Genomic DNA, 14,218 nt, shown 5'->3' with positions numbered 1-14,218 from the left:
GCTTTCTCCGGCAGACGGTGAAAATCTCGGCCACTCTTCTGCTTCGCTCAGATGCTGCTAGTCCGAGGGAAACTGGAGCAGAGAGAAACAGTTATGCTGGAGGTTTGAAACGCTTGAGGAGAGAGGAGCGGGTGGGGGGTTGTGGTGGTATTTTCCTGCATGCAGCCTGATCCTAAAACACAGGTGCAGGCTCCTTGCAGCCCTTTGAGCATACCCCACCCCAACCCCTCCTCCCAGCTGCAAAGTGTTTGTCCACTTGATCCTCCATTAAATCCTGATTATTATGGATTTGTCTTTTTCTAATTGGTGATTTGCAAAGATAAGGGACTGATAAAGGTTATCTGGCAGGGCTGTTTGCTGTCAATCAATGAGACTAATTAAACTAATTAAACTTGATCCAAATACTGCAGAAATAAGAGTATGTAAAAGCAGAGGTGAAAGCAATGCAGATATCCTCACTGCCTGGTTAAAAAAAAAAGAAACAGAAAAAGAAAAAAGGCATTTGGTTTTACTGAAAGCAGAGTTTTCACTACGCATGGGTTCAGTTAGGTTTTTTTTATAAGATAAAAAGTGCTCAACTCCTCTCTGCGTTTCTGCCTGGTTTTCAGTGCAGACCTCTTTTCGCTGCAAAGCATCAGAGATGAAGACTAGTTTAAAAAAAGAGAGAGAGGGGAGGGGGGTCTGATATTTGGGGCTCCCATGCGGCGTCATGCAGAGCCGATCATTGTCTCTCTCACACTTTCTAACTAGCCATTTCACAACATCCACGCAGCGGATCGAGCCGTACGTAGCAGCAGTTTTACCTTCAGGGCTTTTTTTTCTTTCTTTCTTTTTTTCTCCTACACGACGTCGACCCATAACTAACAATTTGAATTCGGCACGCGGATGAGGCCAATTACCGGACTTAATCTATCATTACGTCTCCGTTCCGATCGGCTGATAGTCAAATGAGTTAAGCGATGGCTGAACAGATCCGAGTCTGCCACCGGGTGCCAGAAGTGGTTGTTTAAATTTAAAGAAAACAACTAAAAGAGAGAAGAGCGAGGGGGGGACACACTTTGATTTGCTTGCAGCGCGGACTTGGAGAAGCTGTTCGGCGGACATGATGTGCAGAGTGGCGGATTTTACGCGCAGAAAGCCGCTGGGTGCGTTTGATTTCGGATTACTGTGACACACTGGCTGTGTAGTTTTCAGGGGGAGATTTTTTTAAGGAGTCTGCTTCCCTCTCGCTCCTGTTCGCTGCTGTCCTCCAGGACTCCAGAGTCGCGGAGAGCCCATGCAGTCGCCAAGGTTGGTTCGAGACTAAATTTTACTCCTTATTTCTCATATTAGGCAGGAGTGTGATCAGTTTTGTGCTGCTCAGCCCTGTAATGTGTCTTGTCTTCCTATCATCCTGTCCGGAGTGTTTGGATTTCTGCAGATTTAATAACCTGATCCTTTTTCCAGTGTCACACAAGAAAAAACTAGGAGAAAACTGAATTTTGAAATGCACCAGACCCCCCACCAAAAAAAAAAAAAAAAAAAAAAAAAAAAAATGCATTCACACGCCTCATTACTTCTAAATTATTGGACAACTGGGAGTAAAACTATTAATCACAATTTTATATGTTATTTTGTCTGGATTTAAAGCAGTTACTCCCAACTAAAAATACCCTTGAGGCCACTTTAATCCAACATGCAGTAAATGATGATCTTAGCGGTGCTACAGGACAAATGCGCCTGTCGGATGCAGATTTTTCACCTTTTAAATCCCAACTCCGTGACAGCTACCTGTAATTAGACCAATAACCGAGCTGTCCACAAAGCTCAAATTTAATGACAGGTTTGGTTGTCCTCGTAATGCCATGTGCGTTTGTGTCATGATTTGAGGTTTCATATCAGAGCTCATAACAAGCGCCATCTGTTGGAAAAGAGGATCAGTCCCTGTGGCTGTGGAGATAAAGATAAATGGACAGAGATATGTTGGCCTGTGCAACCAGTTTAACGCTGCACACAAAAGAGATGGACCAGCTTGTTATTTAGATTACACAGGGAGGATTTAAAAAACTGTCTGCTGTAATTCCCCCAGCAACCTGGTTTGACAGGTGATATCAGAGATTTAAAGCAGCACATCATAAAGCCATTATGCTGGATTTATAGAGATGTTTTATTGTTATACTGTGTCACCGCTACCTGTTACAGCATGTGGACGACAGGGTCTCCCAGATAAATATGTCCTCATTTATATGACGGCACATGATGGTGGTTAAAAAGCAAAATAATTGAGCTGTAGATAAAAACATAACTAAGCTAAGCAATGCAGTGATCAGTGTGTTGACTCGGAGAGGTGGTGACTAGAACAGACATGTCCTAACCTCATTTTGATTGATTATTTTAATAGTCATTTATCGATTAATCAATAAAATGTCAGAAGTTTCTTCCTATTTCCCCACCCAGGAAATACACCAGACCCCAAAGAGGTTCAATTTCAGTGAGAGATTTGAGAGCATCTTTGATAAATAATTTAACTAATCAAACTGGAAGCAATCAAATTAGCTGATACTAATACTGTAATTTATTAATCTGGTATTCTAGCTGAAACAATTAGTGATTCAGAATAAGGAATACATGGGGTCGTTTTGGACAAAGAAATAGATCCGTGACTTTTTATTGATATTTATGAACCCTCTGTGACATAACTGGTTTCTCCTTCACTTTTAATAGTATTAACTGAATGCTTTAATGAAGCTGGATAACTACAGATAACTATCATTCATGCTTGTTCTCCATAAACGGATCATAAAAATGACTAGTTGGCTAAAGCGCTGACAACAACAATCATTTCCTCTATTTGTTTTGAGTATGGGCAAATAGTGCAAAAACATCTTCACATAATGAGAGTAGATGGTTGATATGGATGTTGTACGTTAGTCTGCAACAGGTGATGTATGTGCAGCATCTGTTTTTCAGATCTGGTGCATTTTGCAGATTGATCACTGGGCTTCTTCTGCCCAGCAGCTGACCGACATCTGATTAAGACAAGCTGCATCAAACCCTTCAGAGTGCTGCTGAACGGCTTCATTCCTTTCCTGCAGCCACGCTACAATCCAAAAATATTCCACAATTCATCAAAACATTTCACCGAGCCGCTTATACCTTTCAGCTGCGCTCATTCCTTCCCTTCAGATGCGAATGCTCGGTGTATTAGGTTTGGAATAAGTCTGCACGGGGGCCACCCTTGTTGAAAACATGTGTAGGCTCGGACCTCTTTGTACATGAACATATCCATCACTCGCGAGAGGGACAGCAACCACAAAGACAATCAGTGCTCTGTGGAAAAATACTGTACAGCCAGCCACAACCTGAGCAAGGCGGTACATATTTTGTTGTAAATGAAATGCTCCACAAATGTGTCATCAGCACAATTCAAAGGTAATCAAAAAGAGGAGCGGATCAACACCTGCACTTCTGGTCATTTGGAGAAATGCTTTTAAATCCACCGAACCAACATGGAAGAAACGCTCACTGCAACGAGGGGCTGCTTGTTTTCATTTCAGTGAAGTAATTAAGTAGTAAAATGCCATCAAAATTCTTACGATCAGGTGGGATCACTGTAAGTTTGAGTACCTCATGTCCGGGTGCTTTAAACGACTTGTGCTGGGTAAACTATGGCCGCTGTGATATCAAAGAACTGCAGTGTTTCCACACTGTTTCGCTCTCTCTCTTTTTTTAAAGTCATTTAACAACCTGAGGATGAGTTTACATCATATAATTACAGGCACATTACACATAGCGGATACTTAAATGCTTATTTTGAAGTTAATGCCTTGAAACATGGTTATAAGAAGATAACATTTGCAATAACAAATACTGTGCAATTTGTTTTTCACCCTCCTAGTAATTGTTTTTAAAATTATGACTTATGATTGAATTGTATGCCTGAATACATGGAGTTAGGTAACATTTTAGTAAACTACGCTATTAAATGATTAAACTTTTTGTCAGTATACAGATATTGATCCTCAAGCTAAAATAATCTCCAAACATTCCCTCGTTCCACCATGTTAAACATGATCAGTTTAATGGTTTTCTTTGTTATGTGTACCAGGAACCCAATTATCTTTGGATCAGCTCAGGGTCTGGGAATCTGTGATGGGGTTTTTTCCCTAGATAAAAACCACAATGGAGAAATTAGTAAGCAAATCAGTGAGATGAACCCACAATTACATGTATGCTTTATCATTTTGACCCAAATTTTCACTCAATCCTGGCTATTTGTGCTAATGAGACTATCTTGTTCAATAATACCTTTGCACATTGCCCACAGTGGGCTATGTTGGGTGGAAGGGTTAACATGGCTTGTAGCAACCATTTTAAGGTGATGCAAATGATGTATAGTTTTTCGAGAAGTGATATGAAGAAAAAAACTGATGATTGTTCGTATTGTTTGTGGTTTTCCTCTTGTTAATCTGCCCACACATGCTCTGTGGAGGCATGACACTGTTTTCATTTCAAGCCTTTAAACGGTGCGGTTGTTGTTGTGATCTCATAACAAATCAGATCTTTCTTTTATATGGCGGTGTGGACTACCACTTTGTGGGTCATGAAAAGTCGGTCGTCGTCTAACAAGTCTGCACACTGAGGTGTAATTTGAGTCTCGCAGAAAGGTGGGGTTTTAAGGGCGAAACGGGCAGCCGTGATTGGTTCAGCTTGTCTGATGGCCCGCAGAGGCTTTGCCTCCTCGGCACTCCCTAAAAGGAAGGATAGCTCGGCTGCCTGCCTGCCTGCTTGGAGCTGTTTAAGCTAAAACTTTTACCGACGAGAGGAACAAAACAGCCTCTTACCAGGCGGTGATGAGAAGACGGGACCCCCAGCTTCAGACCGTTTTCATGGACTTTCTAGTGTTTTCTTAGCGAAGGCTTGGCGAGTTGAGCTAACTGTCCTCCACTGTTTTTTGTCCTTAATGCGACCAGGGAGAGGAGTACAGTGCGAGCCCGAGCTGGATGGATGGTTATGGGGGAAAGAGGGAGACCCTCGGCGCTTGAAGTGTGCAGAGTCCTCGCCGTGCTTTTCTCACTCTTCCCCTCTGGTAAGAAAAAAAAAATATTTTTTGTCTTTTTCTTCCTTTTTCCTTTTAGACACAACAGGCGCGTTTTACGCCAACACACACGGTTTACATGACTTCACGTAACTTTGTTAATCACAGTGCTAGCAAACTCCAGAAGTTATTAGCATTGATTTTTTCCCCACCTTGGCGTCCAAAGTTGCCTGATTTATTTACTTTTTATTTGCCGAAATATTGTATTTTGTATCATTGTTATTATTGAACCACAGGTTTTTATTTTTTTTAAAAAATGTGACGTTTTAGCGGGAATCCGAAAACTAGTATGAAAGCTTATAATAGTCCTTATCGTTTAGTTAAAAATCCACCAAACTATACAAAAAGTGACTAAAATCTAGAGAATTGCAGCGAAGCGTTTACTTTCTACGTTTATAATTGTTTTTAAATTGGAAAATATTAATTTTTCATATTTCTTTAATGTTAGAAATCTTGACATTTAAAAAGGAAATTTTGCCAGGTATTAGTTTTGAGACCAAAACCACTGAAAGGTCTTCTCGGAGCTGCATGCGGCTCTCCAAAAGTGTTTTGTTGGGGGATGGGACGTGTCTCAGGGTTTCACATTGGCTCCTTCAAAGTGTTTTTTCAAACCGAGAACTGCACCGTAGAAGCACAATAATGTATCTTAAGTAACTATATATTTGTGTGACTGCAATCAGTCACTTTTTCAGCTCACTTAGCGCAAAGCCTTATCGGTTTTCCTCTTTGATCACATGCCGTTACACAACAAAGTGATAATACGCTGATAGCTGAGATCAAGATTAGTTTATTGCCATCTTGATAAGTGGATGGGTGGTGTGGACGCTTTGAGTTGTTTAAAGTTTGACTTCAAAGTGCTGGTAGTCCACCCCCCGGAAACCTCTCACAGCCAGTTCAAATAAATAAATGCTTTATTAATCGAAGGTGATGCTATTCAAACATGGTGTTGCAATGATTCATCCTGGGAAATATTAAAGTAGCATTGGTGCAAAAGTTCGCCGGATATTGCAGCAAAGCTGGAGACCAGAGACAAGTAGTGTTATTAATCGGTTATGGTGTAGATTAGTATCCCTAATCGAGTTTTTACCTGTGCATATAAAGAGAGAGAAATGGAAACTACTGGATGTGAAAGGGAAGTGAAGCGAAGCTACCTTCTTTCCAGGCTTCGCTTTTTTTTTTGTGGCTACATCATATAAAATGTATATATTGGATGAAAATTACATCTAATGTTATTGGAATTGTTATATATTTTATAGATGATTGTATTTATAATTTACAGTATAGTATGCACAAAGAAAATGGTTAACTTAAGGAGGAACAACAGTAGCCTTTTGCATAGAGAGTGTTTTATCTGTGTGCTTTAAAGTATCATGTTTCTAGATGACTTTATTACTTTTGCTCCAACTGGATGTTGTTCCTCCCTGACAGTGAGCCTGCAGTGCAAGATCCTCAAGTGCAACTCTGAATTTTGGGCCTCCACCTCAAACGCTGGACCGGAGGAGGAGTTTTGCACGGCTCTGCGGGCGTACAACAGCTGTGTACGTCGGACCGCACGTACCTGCAGGGGTGACTTGACATATCACTCTGCACAGCATGGCATAGAGGACCTAATGAGCCAGCACAACTGCTCCAAGGAAGGACCGACTTCCCATCCACGTACCCGGACCCCGCTTCCTCCAGCACCCCCGCCGGTTATGACCGACAGCCAAGAACGCTCCGATGGCCCGGAAGTGTGCCACTATGAGCGCAGTCTTCCACGCAACACGGCCCCACCTAACTATACCCACTGTGGCTTTTTTGGAGACCCACACCTCCGAACCTTTGGCGACGACTTCCAGACATGTAAGGTGGAAGGAGCCTGGCCGCTCATCCATAACAAATACTTGTCCGTCCAGGTGACCAACACTCCTGTAGTACCAGGCTCTTTCGCCACCGCCACAAGCAAGGTGAGACTCTCTATTGTTCGTGTGTATGACTGCAGCACTAGCTGATTGGCTAAGGCTTTGAATATATGTCTTGATGCATGCTCATCCAGGTAAGGAAATCCCGAAAAGTTGATTCTGTTCTGGACGTAGCGTTTTCAGTCGCGGAAACATTTCGTCACTCATCCAAGTGACTCCTTCAGTCTCAGCTGACTGCAGGTTTCCCCAACCATTATTTGCATAATGACTGAAAGTAGCACCACTGACAAACAATGATTGTATTTTTCATCAGTGATGATAGTTTTTTTCTTTCTGAATCCAGTCAGTCTGCTTGCATCTGAGTGATGTACATTCCATTATCTAAGAGGGTCCATGTGCTAGTTTTTTGTGACAATGCAGAGTACCCCACAGACACTCTGCACTGGATGCACTACAGCTAACTTCAGCGGATTGTTATCGAGGCTTAATGCCCAAACTTATCATCCTTAATCAAGCTAATGTTTATTATTCCACAAAATGTGCTGTACTAAGTATTCTAGAAGGGATTCTGTTCTGTGTTACTAAAAATACGCTACAAGCTACACAGAGCAGAAAAGGAGGGCAAGATGTCTGACACAGGAATGGTATACAATCATCCAGTCACTCTTCAAAATAAAAGACCCTGTGCAGACTAAATGCTGTGCTGCTAAAAGTGTGTTTTGAAGAAGTTCAAAGGATGCAATGTGTGTTGCATCGCTGGGATGAGCCAATAGTCAGCCAGCTAGGGCCGCTGTTAACAATTAAAGGACCATTTACACATTGCTAAGCAGTGGTTCAAAATTTGGTGAACAATTTTTGGTTGATGCACAGTTAAGAAAAAGACTCTTGTCTTTGTTGTGTTAGCTCCATAATTGGGGGGGGGGGGGGGGGGGTAATCAACAATTTTTATTATCACTGACTCAATTAAGTAACAAAAATGTGCTGGGTACAGCTTTTAAAATGGGAAGCATTGCCTGGTTCTGTATAAATATATGGTATGTAAGGATTTGGACTGTCAATCAATCAAAACTGGGTTTTGTAGCATTTTCTGTAGGTGACTTGAAAAGGTGTTTTAAGATAATAATTTGTTGATCCTTGCAATGATGCAGGTAGGGTTTAATAAATGTTAGTACAGATTAACCAGCTGCACATATATCTGTCTGTGTGAAGAGCTGGGATGATTTCCTTTTGTTGACATATACATGGGCAGCTGCAGAGACCGCAGGTGTGTAGATGTTCTTACTGCCCTGCTGTCTTATCTGCTTGGGGAACGTGTTACATACACGTGCATTAGATCAGCATTACAGGAAGACCTGCTGGTCCTTTTTGAAAAGATGGGTTATTTATTTACCCCCACCCCCACCCACCCGACACATTATTGCACATAAGATTGCCAAATTATTATACAGGTGTAATAGTAAATTTCATGTGGTCTGAAAGGTGCTGTGGGCCTGTGTTCCTGTCACACTGTGGATCCCACTTAGTATTTGGATGAGTTCTAAATTAGGATATGAAGAAGCTCAATCCAGCAAATCTCAAAGGGCTCCATGAGCTTTATCAAAATCTTTTGATACTTACAATCAAGATCTTTGATAAAGCTTATCAAGATCTTTCAGATTTGTTGGGCTGGGCTTCTTCATCTCATAGATCTTGATAAGCTTTATGAATCATATGTTAGTATTAAAACAGCAGTGCTTTGTCGCATGTGAAGCTTCATTCGCTGTTGAGCTCAATCTGATGTTTGGGCTTCTTATTGTAGCACACAGTGAGCACAGAATTGCAGATTATTTTGTCCACATTATGAGATATTTTCTTTCAGATTTATCAGCAGTGCACAAGTCATTATTGATGTTTTGTTGAATAGTGGATTGGTTAGTTTGGATGGCAGCCCCTAAAATGGTCAAACTGGAGGCCATAACATAAGAGTTGGCCTAGACTTGGCAATGCTCCAGCAGCATTTGGTTGAGGACCCGAGTCGTTTGCTGAGGATCATAGCTGAAGTACTCAGACTGAGGTATAACAGGACTTTGTCCCTAATCACATTTGTAGAAGCTATAATTTTCTGTAATCAAGGTTTCTAATGATACTCTATTAAGCATTTGTGGGGGGGTTTTAGCTTTTAAAGTAATTGCATTTTTGTACTGCTATTCTTGGAAGCAAATGAGACGGCTTTTTAAAGATCATGATTCTGGACAAAGGGAAAACAAAGCAGCAGCCAATGCCACCTGTGCAAACAAGGCCCTTCTGGTAAAAGATCTGCATTAGCAGAGCTCCGTGTTGGTACATAGCTCTCGCTACAGCAAATAAAACTGTCTGGTTATTTCCATCTTCATACCAGTAGAGCGATAAGGCAGGCCTTTTTCTTTTGTTTGCTTTTATTAAACATTTAAGAAGGAAACTGGGGGAAAAGCAGAAGTTATTGTGGCTTGGATAAAGGAAATTGAGAGAGGGAGAGAGAGCTGGTGCAGCAGATGAATTGTCAAGCTTAAAGAGTATACTGTGGACCCCCACCCTGTGTCCCCTGTCTCAAATGAGCAGACATCCCAGTTCCTAGGCCGTCCCTGTTCACACAAAGGCTCATTGGTGTCCTGATGAAACCAAGCTTACAGAGTCCTGGCCAGTCTCACTTAATTAGCTGCAGAGTATATCGCTGTGTCCTGGCCCGACGCCACTCCCTGGAGCATAGTTCTGGGGGTTCACAGGCAGGTTTTTCAGTACTATGAATGGATCGTCTTTGTGTCTGCAAACTGAGGCCTGATTTTTACATGGCCGAGACTCGTGTTTTTTGAAGGCGTTTGCCTTGGCCTCCCTCATGTTGAGCCAGCCCTGAAATGTGACACTTAAGTGGGGCGTTGTGGTAGATGGCACATATTGCACAAACTTGTTCTTAATGCAAAAGTATAAGCACTTCCCATTTTCATTCCGATGTTTACATTTACTGCAGTTTACTAGGATTTAGTACGTGAGTAGGTAGGGGAATGGTCACTGGTAACTTCCTGAGAATCGTAAAAGTTGACCGTAAAATTAATGTTGAGTATTGATGAGATTTCTTTCTCCATTCTGCAGCTGACAATCATCTTTAAGAACTTCCAGGAATGTGTGGACCAGAAGATGTACCACGCGGAGACAGACGAGCTGCCGGCTGCGTTTGCAGACGGCTCGAAGAACGGAGGCGACCGCTACGGAGCGAACACCCTGCGTGTGGTGGAGAAGGTTCCCGGGCAGCATGTGGAGATTCAGGCGAGATACATCGGAACAACCATCGTGGTCCGGCAGGTAGGCCGCTACCTAACCTTTGCCGTGCGGATGCCGGAAGAAGTTGTGAACTCTGTGGAGGAAGGTGACAACCAGGACTTGTACCTGTGTCTTCACGGTTGTCCCGCCAACCAGCGCATCGACTTTAGGAACTTCAGAGCTCGAGCGGCGGAGGCCCACAGCGTCAGCAGGACCAGGAGCAGCACCGGTGCCCACGGCTTTACCTACCAGTCTGCAAAGACCAAGTGCAAAGAGCGGCTTCCAGTGGAGGATCTCTATTTCCATTCCTGCGTGTTCGACCTCCTCTCGTCTGGAGACATAAACTTCACCATGGCAGCCTACTACGCTTTTGAGGATGTTAAAATGCTCCATTCAAATAGCAAAAGATACCACATCTTTGAAAAGGATGCCGAAATGAATAGTGCAGAACAGAAGGGCAGAAATTTACTTTCAGTCTTCCTCGTCAACCTCCTCGCTGTGTTATTGTGGACAGTCTGTCTATAGTCTCTTTACAACAGTGTCCTCATGGTGTGTCTGTCAAGGAGCATTAGAGTACCATCGCTGTGTCCTACATCGGCTCCTCTCTGCTTTGGTTCTGTGACTTGACCGGTAGCTTGCAAGTAGGTCATCCCCGACCCAAGTCTCATTTTAGTGCTATTGTCGTGTCTTGACGTCAGCTTAATGACAGGACGAGCTCAGCGTTCTCCCACCTATCATCACACGTATTTAGCTGCTTCATTGGATTGGTCTTTGAAGAGGGCAGCAGTGAGAGAGCCCAGCTACCCCGGAGCTCAGGATATCCACCTGGGATTAAATCCCACATTCTCAATGGGGCCTGCATACCTATGGGAAGCTGGACAAGATGATCTTTTGCAGAAAGAGGAGTTTGCTGATCCTCCCTCCTCTGACCCCCCCCATCCCTTCATTGGTGCCAAGCCAGTGAAGCTCTATGGCTCATGTGGCAAAACGAGAGGACCTGACAGGGGCTTTTGTTAACCTTAGGCCAGAAGCAGCTCTATGTTTGATTAGTTTCCAGCTTTGGAAAAGCCGGAGCCTTTTGGAAGAAACACTCAGCCAGAAGGATGTCAGAGCAGCGTCTCCAGTTGTCTGCTGTGGAGATTAATGGGTCATATTGTTAGGTTGTGTGTGTGTGTGTGTGTGTGTGTGTGTGTGTGTGTGTGTGTGTGCGTTAGTACAATATGTGTGCCGAATTCAGCATCTGTGGTTAATTTTGTGTTTGTGCGTGCAGCAGTTTCCAGACAACAAACCTCCAGCGGGAGAACTCCGTTCCCATGTCTTTGTGTTGCACCTAAAATTTCAGAAATAGAAAAAGATGAAGCACTCGAGTTCATCCAGTGGACTCTTTATCAGCCAAGTAGCAAATTCCAAAAAGGGAACTCAAAAATAGTCATCTGCACATCATTTTTCACTGTCATGCAACCTTTTCCCCTCCTTTTGAGCCGTCACACGACATGCGTCAGCATGTGGATCAGACAGCGTTTGTACTTTTAAGTCGGTTATGTGAATGTAGCGAAGAAGAAGGTTAGAAGTGCAAACTTGTTTAAGGGCACTTAAAGCGTTTACAGAAGGTCGAGCAGCCAATCAAAGCCCGACACCTCCTTGAGAGTATTTTGTGAATTTAAATCTCCGTTTCAAGCGTCAGTGGTGTAGATGCCGTTAGTACTCGCTGTAAAGACATCACCTCTAGTCAGTTGAGCATTTTTATAGACTACCAGCGTGCTGAGCTGACTGTGGCTTAGTGAGTAAACGATAAGCATATGTCTGTAGACGTGATTTCATGGCTTAAGTCATTGCCAAAGAACAAGCCCTTGTGCCAACATTTTTCCAAACAGCTGAATTTTCATCTTTCAGTCCTTTAAAAACAGTTTGCGACTCCTAACTGTGTATATAACTCGTGTTTGTGGGCGAATTACAGTAACGCGTACTGTAAAGGCAGCATTGGTTTCTGTTACTGCAGTCTCACTTTTTGCTTTTTCTTGTGTTTCACAATAAAGCTTCGAGGTTTCCAGCTGAACTTTGGCTCTCAGCTGCAGTATCTTAGTGTGCAAGTCCTCCCCCGTAGGTCCCGTTACCGCTGGGGCAGTTTAATGGTCATTTATCCTTTTTTACACTGAAGTATTTGGCAGGCCTTACTACTGCTATTTGGAATATGTATCAGTGCAGTTTGACGGCAACAAAAAGGGAAAAAGGAAAAAAAAAAAAACACATACAACAAACTGATGATTGTAATGTTGAATCTTGTGTTGATAGACGTAATTTGTGTTTGTGTGTTTCATAGTAAATGGTTCTACATGTGTAATGTGAGACTGTACATGGTTTTTGTGTATTGTTGAGTTTAAATTTGTATATTACCTGTTGTGTTTTGAATTTATCACTCCAGTTTTTTGTACACAAGATGTTTCAGTGAATGTGAACTTTTTTTTTTTCTTTAATTTGAAAAGGGATTTTTCTTTCATGTCTTTCTGCAAAAACATGAACGCCACAGAACAGATTAGTCTTTACTAAGTACAGTGTACACATTGGTCTGTGTAGCAGTGATAAACGTTAGTTGTTTAGTATCAAACAAGACTGCCCACCTTACCCACAGAAGAGATTGTTGCAAAGTGTTTTTTTGGGGCGTTCATGTTTTTGAGTTTAAAGCACTTTATGTTTTCTTTGACATTTAGCTCTTTTGTTTGACTTGTAAGGGTTTAAAAAAAATACAAAAAAATAGCTGAATGGGGGGAAATGCCAGAAAGATCAAACTGTGTTGTAAATGTGATCCCACATGCCAGCTGTTTATAATGTAAATTATTTATTAAATAAAAGGAAGATGTCTCGTTTATCAGCTCTCCTTTTGTCCTGTGTGGCGTGAGTTTGAAAGCATTTTTTGAAAACCACCCCAAGTGGGTTTTCTGCCTACACTTTGCAGTGCTTGACTGCCCCCTGCTGTAGATATGTGAGCAAATGTTAAAACTTCTTTAAAAAAAACATTCTAAGTTTTGACTTTGGAGTTAAAAACCGATATTAAAAATTGGATTTCTGAGCTTTATATATTTAAAATGTAAAAAAGGTTAAATGTAAAAGTGAAGTTTCAGGTGTATCCACAATTTATAGAGACAAGCATAATAAATAATATAGAATTGACAATTTACTGAACATCCTATGCAGACAGAGTAGGAGGATCGTACAAACTCCATACAGAAGTCTCAAGGCCAGAATCGGTTTGCTGCAAATTACATAAAATTTGAATTCAAAATGTCCATAAAACATGTCTTTCTGACCCTTGTGGTGGTCACCAGAAAGCCCCAGGCAGAATTTGAGTAGGTATGGACATCAAAGTCTGATGCAGAAATTTTATTATCCTGTTTGGAAGAGCCAAATGAATCTAAAATAACACTGAGGTTTACTGTTGCACTGAAGAACCCTGATCCAGCCTTTCTGTCTTATTAGTCCATTCACATTTATCTGCAGGAAACGAAGTGCAGAGCATGAAACTGCTTCACCCCACTGGAAGGATAGCCGCGATCAGTTGTACCCGTAATGCCCTCATTTTAACATCGAATAATTCTATCATGTGCCGGAGGAAGGTTTCTATGTTAGAATATTATGCAGAGTGGTGTCTTTGAAGGCCACACAGGAAGAAATATACACAAAGCAAAGATTTATTAGTGTGTGTGTAATGTGAGAATGGTGTTTTATTTATGTTGTTTTTTCTCCTTTAATGACTTCAACAGAAAACTTGAAACTGAGGAGAAACTCTGTTAGTCCGTGCTGCGTGGCATGCAAGTGGCAGATTTTCCCACTAAGGGCCATCATTGGCGTATTAATTTAGGGTTGGCCCTGAATGCAGACATGTTTGTTATTAATAAAGAAGAAGAAGGTACTACAAGAAAGTACTACAGATGCAATACACATAGGCCACTATAGGATCTGGGGTCTGGAG

At 42.0% G+C, this 14,218-nt stretch overlaps 1 protein-coding gene across 1 annotated transcript; it reads left to right on the top strand.

Annotated features, from left to right (window-relative positions):
• Positions 1 to 653: 653 nt before the first annotated feature.
• rgma (repulsive guidance molecule BMP co-receptor a) lies at positions 654 to 13,117 on the top strand. Its single transcript, XM_003440604.5, has 4 exons — positions 654 to 1,290; positions 4,953 to 5,068; positions 6,506 to 7,023; positions 10,084 to 13,117. The coding sequence occupies exons 1-4, from the start codon at positions 1,277 to 1,279 to the stop codon at positions 10,774 to 10,776; spliced, it is 1,341 nt and encodes a 446-aa protein (XP_003440652.2). The 5' UTR covers positions 654 to 1,276; the 3' UTR covers positions 10,777 to 13,117.
• The last annotated feature ends 1,101 nt before the right edge of the window (positions 13,118 to 14,218 follow it).

Source organism: Oreochromis niloticus, linkage group LG7 (genome assembly GCF_001858045.2).
Source record: "Oreochromis niloticus isolate F11D_XX linkage group LG7, O_niloticus_UMD_NMBU, whole genome shotgun sequence".
Lineage (NCBI taxonomy): Eukaryota > Metazoa > Chordata > Actinopteri > Cichliformes > Cichlidae > Oreochromis > Oreochromis niloticus.
This window is presented reverse-complemented; position numbering and strand designations above follow the sequence as displayed.

What these genes read in the sequence shown, in the direction of transcription:
- rgma (XM_003440604.5), top strand. An exon ending in TTTCTCACTCTTCCCCTCTG is followed by an intron (nt 5,069 to 6,505) that starts GTAAGAAAAAAA and finishes CCTCCCTGACAG; the next exon opens with TGAGCCTGCAGTGCAAGATC. An exon ending in TCGCCACCGCCACAAGCAAG is followed by an intron (nt 7,024 to 10,083) that starts GTGAGACTCTCT and finishes TCCATTCTGCAG; the next exon opens with CTGACAATCATCTTTAAGAA.